General features: G+C 40.1%; 1 protein-coding gene across 1 annotated transcript; it reads left to right on the forward strand.

The window, feature by feature from the left end:
• Nucleotides 1–765: 765 nt before the first annotated feature.
• Nucleotides 766–5,102, forward strand: NLA (SPX (SYG1/Pho81/XPR1) domain-containing protein). Its single transcript, XM_087378129.1, has 6 exons — nt 766–1,111; nt 1,655–1,899; nt 3,683–3,919; nt 4,174–4,311; nt 4,501–4,559; nt 4,663–5,102. The coding sequence occupies exons 1-6, from the start codon at nt 925–927 to the stop codon at nt 4,766–4,768; spliced, it is 972 nt and encodes a 323-aa protein (XP_087234255.1). The 5' UTR covers nt 766–924; the 3' UTR covers nt 4,769–5,102.
• Nucleotides 5,103–5,624: the final 522 nt, after the last annotated feature.

Raw genomic sequence — 5,624 nt, forward strand, 5'->3', positions numbered from 1 at the left:
GGCAATTTAAACTATAAGGACCGAGGGCCCTCATTTCAAGCTCTGTGTGTGTGTGTGTGTGTGTATGTGTGTGTGTGTGTGTGACACCCAAAAAAAAAGTGTGTGTGTGTTACCCTCCATGGCTTATCCTCATCCACACCTCTTGTTGATGTGGGAACATCTACAAAAGTTGTGTCACGGGGATTCAAGCAAAGGTTTCTAGATATAAAAAATTCCTACACCTACACTTTTATAGTGGGGAAACAATTGTCACAACAATGATACGGCTTGGTGAGCATGTGGGGAAGGGTTTCTTTCATGTTGTTGTCAAGTCACTTTTTCAATTTCTAAGTGATGAAAAGGGGGGGGGGCTGTTGCCAAGTGAAAGGCATTGCATTCATTTCATATCTTTGGTGAATATTTCCTTGGTTGTGCGTTTCTTCAAAGTCAAGATCCATCGACCCCTTTGACATCTTGGGTGTGGAGTCTTCCCCTTCCATCGCATCCCAATGGCCTGGGGTTGCTCTCCATAGATTTGGAGTGGCACCTAGTTCCAAGTGATGTACTCGAGGCGCCACTTTTCATGATTGTCTCTCAAGGGAATGCTATATGTAGGATGTAGGATTGATGAGCTGGGGTGGGTGGGGGGCAAAAGCATCAGGAACAAAAAAGGTGACAGGGCAATAGAGTAAAGGCATTGATGAATAGATATTAAAAACAACAATAAATAAAAGGCGTTGAATTTTGGAATACTGGATTTGCGTGACACGGTTTACTTATAATTGCGGGCAACCCGCAAAATACGAAGAGTACGTGTAACGTGAAGTTAACGAACAAACTCCTTCAACGCAATCTCTCTACGTCTTCTCTTCTATTCTAAGTTCTTCTTCTTCTTCTTCTTCTTCTTCTTCATCTTCCGCCCTTCATGATCTTTCCTCCATCGCCATGAAATTCTGTAAACAATTCTCGGCTTACATTCAAACCCACCAACTCCTCCTCCCCGGCCTCTCCTACGTCGAGTTCAAACGCCTCAAGAAGCTCCTCAAACACTGTCGCCTCCATGATGCAGCCTCCGACCCCGCTCATTCCGTCGATGCCTCCACCCCCCTGGGCTGCCCTCCCTCGTGCGCAGGTTCGTGTTTTCATATCTCAGCGCCAGCCTTTGTCTTTCGGAATGCGAGACGGTCTTCCTGTGGGTGTCGGTATGGGTGATCTTGGTCTGGTTCTGGGTCTACTTGGTCTAGTTCGGAGTGGGGGAAGTTGCGTTTGCATGTTGAGAGAGAGAGAGAGAGAGCCATGTGCTTAGGTTTGATAGGACTACTCTCGTTACTCGTATTGGACCAGGCCATTTCCTCCTTGAGATTTTGAGGACGGTTTGCGGTTGCATGTTTTCCTCATGGTAGAAGAGACCCGTGTGCTGCTTAGATCGGATACGTACGACCAGTTGAATTAGTCGTCGCGCTTGCATTACATCGAATCTAGGAACTATTTCCTCCAGATTGTGGACTGCAGACTCTCCATATCATCTCTGCACCTTTGGACCGCAATGGTTTTGCTAACTGAAACCACGTGTTGGCATTGACAAGTTTAAGGCTTTCTTGTGAATTGAACCTTTGTAATTTTTAAATCGAACTGCCATCTCGTGCATTCTAACGCAGTATTGCCTTCGTTACAGTATGCGATCGCACATTTTTCCCTCTTTTGATGAAAGAAGTGAAAGATGTATCGGGATGCTTCAATACTCGTGCGCAGCAGCTGCTGCAAATCCATCTTGCTTCAGGCCTTTATAAGTTCATGTTGCGAATGAAATACAGACACCCTAGGAATCACTTGGAGATGATTCATGAGGGGCAAAAGCTTGTGAGCTACGTCTCCATGAATGCTCTGGCAATACGGAAGATCCTCAAGAAATATGATAAGGTGTGGACCCGATTGGCTTGCGCTTTTCGTCTTAAAGTGTTGTATGTTCTCAAGCACAGTGGTTTCGGAATGCCGTATTAATCAAGTTCATCATGGACCTGCTCGTGGGGCTTGCAACCCTTTCCACCAGGCTCATGCTTACCTGTCTATTCTGATGTCATGGTAAAAGTACTTATTTCTGACGGTTTATTTTGCAATGAAGCTTAGAATGTTTGGATAACATGTTGCACCAATGCACAGCTCTATATTTAATTAAGGCTATAGCCGAAAAATTGATGAGATAATTATATGATTGCATTGAGACTCTTTAGAAATAATATAGAACAGAGTCTAAACATTAGCTTCACTGCTATCTTTTTGATTGCATAGGCTTCATTAGACCTGGTATGACTGTATTTTGCATGTTGAACTTTGCGGTGGCGTATTTCCAATGACCACAGAATTTTGAAAGAAAGTTTGTCATCAAAAAATTGGAAAGTGTTCGAAAGAGATAAGCAATCATAAGCTTCGCAGTTATCTGTCTGATTGCATAGGGATTCTTCAGATCCAGATCTGGACCAGGTCTAACTGCATTTTGCATGTTCAACTTTGCAATAGTATATTCAAATGACCACGGGATTTTGAAGGAAACGCTGTTACCAAAACTTGGAAAGTGTCTGAAAGAGAGAAGCAAGCGCTCTAGCTTTAACAGAATCTAAACATTAGCTTCACTGCTACCTCTTTGATTGCATAGGCTTCTTTAGATCTGGTATAACTGTATTTTGCATGCTGAACTCTGCGGTGGTGTATTTCGAATGACCACAGGATTTTGAAAGAAAGTCCGTTTATCAAAATTTGGAAAGTGTTCGAAAGAGATAACCAAGCATTTGCTTAACAGTTATCTGTCTGATTGCATACGGATTCTTCAGATCTGGTCTAACTGCATTTTGCATGTTCAACACAACGTTGGATGATAAAGTCTTGATGGACTTTTATTGAGAAAAGTAAAAATTTCATAGGCGTTTGTGGTCTATCTTCTGGAGTTCATTATGCCCATAATCAAGGCAGTAGAAAACTACTTTGGCTGGCACTGCCATTAATTCTTAAAGCTAATTGTGAATGCCTCAGTACAGGTCTTGTTGTGATTACCAAGTGATCAGTTCTTTTAATTGTAAAGCTAATTGTGAATGCCTCAGTACAGGTCTTGTTGTGATTACCAAGCGAGTCAGTTCTTTTAATAAAGGCAGTAGTGATGAGATCATTCTCGTCACTATATCTTATCTCAGTGCCTCTTTTGTTGTAATTTACCAGTCAGTCAGTCATAAGATGATCATTTAATATGTGAATGTGGATGACCTTTTATTCTATTTCGTTGCAAGATTAAAGTTTAGACCATAGCTCCGGCTTTTTCTGGCCCCACATGTAGATCTCCCACCTCTCCCTGAATGCCACATACAGTGTTTTTACATATTTGAATTAGCACTGAACATACTCGACAGTATCTTTTCTTGTTGTGACACTCAACACACAGTAGAATATAAAATTGTTCTCTATTCATTCAGCTCACCTTGAGTGGTTGTACTACCGCATGAGCATGCTTCAGTTTGTACTGGATCAACGTCTGGATTCTTATATATGTTTGAATGCTTGGCCTTGTGTTATGGCTCATGATATAGAATCATCTGATTTGATGCAGTGATCTGGTTATAAAGTGTGGTTTTTTCAATTTCCAATTTTCTGCTTCTAAATAATTTCAGACAGTAAGATCTTTATCTGAGAATGTTGCAGTGTTGAATGAACACAGGTTCACCTTTCAAGGAAGGGACGAGCGTTCAAAAGTCGGTTGCAAGCTATGCATGTGGAGCTGCTCCAGTCACCATGGCTGGTTGAATTGATTGCCTTTCATATTAATGTCAGAGATGGTGCCCCAGAGATGTTTTCTCATTGTTCTCATGACTTTCAGAGTCCTAAGCCGACAATATCTTGTACACTATCTGAATCAGTCACACTGGAAATTGATCTTACATGCTCTATTTGCTTGGTATGCTTTCCCAACTTTGGCTTTTCATGACCTGATGTGTTAAAGACTTCTGCAGTTGATTAGAGAAGCAAAGTCAGCTTTAAGTGCCTCTTGAACTTTGTATTGTCCTGCATGGGGAAGGTTGTTGCTTGATTGGGTTATAGTTTTTACGTATTAACAAAAAGAAGACTTTCTGCTGATTATTACTTTGTGGTTTATAGCGATGTTTGGCTGATTGTGTGCTAAATTGAGGTTTGATATGTGGTTACTTGCAGGAAATGGTGTTTGATCCTGTTTGTCTCAGATGCGGACACATTTTTTGCAACAGCTGTGCTTGTTCTGCTGCATCAGTTCCAACTGTGGAAGGACTGAAGTCAGCCGATCCAAGTTCGAAGTGTCCTTTGTGTAGACAGGTGTGCAGGTTCTTTATGTTTACATTTATTTAAGATCAACTAGGCTTTTAGTTGAAGAATCGTTTGCAATTTTGAAAGAATATGTACAGAATTCTTCTTAAGATTACTTTGAGCATCGTTTCTTGAGGCACGCTTAGAGCCCATAATAAAATACTTTTAGCATTCGAATTTATTCATTTTGATGTGTAGGAAAGGGTGTATGAGGATGCCATCCATTTGACAGAATTGGGCACTTTAATAAGAACAAGGTCAGATCAAACTCAGCTTTGGAAAACAAATGGTGTTAGTTTCCTTACCACTGAATTTCTGTGAGAGAGTTCTTCAGCAATGTTTCTCTCTGACTGTCTGCAGATGCAAGGATTACTGGGAACAGAGGCTCCAAAGGGAGAGAGTAGAGCGGCTTCAGCAAGTTAAAAAACATTGGGACCAGCAGTGCAGGGCAGCAATGGGATTGTGAGCTGCATTACATCAATGTATTGAGCTTTGTAAAAAGTACTTGTGAATATGCAAGTAGTGGTTTGGAAGGTTGTATCAAGGAGGGATCGTTATTGTATATTTTTAGGAAGGTTGGTGTGAGAAGCTTAATGTTTTCTTCTTTCATTATTTCAAATTTCTCCTCTTTTAGGGGTGTCAAAATTGCCCACAAATGCCAATGTAGATGGACTAAAAAGCAGTGATCTTTTCCAATTAAGCACCCATAGTATCAACTCAAAGGCCACCTAAATGGTACACACTCAAAGGTCACTAATAATGTTCAATATTAAAATTGCTAGCAAATAGTGACAAGTGAAGTGGCCAACAAACTTTTTTTCAAAATCCACTTTATTGGATCCTTTTGTAAGTGAAAATGTAAGGGAAAATGAAATTAAATATATCCTTCTATTGAACTCACGTGATAGTCACATATTATTATAGAGTGATTCCCTTGAGGTGAGGGCAATCTTGATTTCTTACATGCTATTTATAAATCGAAGAAACATAGCTTTAAAGAAAGTGTCTAAAGCTTGGTTATTGTAGGATTTCATTGGATGAACGACTTCCATGCATTTGTATAATGATCGTATGGAAGTAGAGAGTTTATATGTAGTACCTCATGCACAAATGATCAATGTATATCGTAATCCTAAGTCAAGAGGTTTTCCAAAGTCAGGGCAAGTGAAGATAAAAAATGTTATGTCAAAATAAGCACTCTAACATCAAGAAAAAAATGTTCTCAAAATAAGCATTGGTATTAACATTAAAAAACTTAAGTACATGTATTGGTATAACTATTGATTTTAAAAGCATCAGTAATCATACTGATGCTTATATTG

This window comes from Dipteris shenzhenensis, chromosome 8, assembly GCF_047967505.1.
Source record: "Dipteris shenzhenensis isolate YYH24624 ecotype China chromosome 8, Dip_SZ_1.0, whole genome shotgun sequence".
NCBI lineage: Eukaryota > Viridiplantae > Streptophyta > Polypodiopsida > Gleicheniales > Dipteridaceae > Dipteris > Dipteris shenzhenensis.

What these genes read in the sequence shown, in the direction of transcription:
- NLA (XM_087378129.1), top strand. Translation starts at nt 925, where the DNA reads ATGAAATTCTGTAAACAATTCTCGGCTTACATTCAAACCCACCAACTC. An exon ending in CTGCCCTCCCTCGTGCGCAG is followed by an intron (nt 1,112 to 1,654) that starts GTTCGTGTTTTC and finishes CCTTCGTTACAG; the next exon opens with TATGCGATCGCACATTTTTC. An exon ending in AGTGTCCTTTGTGTAGACAG is followed by an intron (nt 4,312 to 4,500) that starts GTGTGCAGGTTC and finishes TTTGATGTGTAG; the next exon opens with GAAAGGGTGTATGAGGATGC.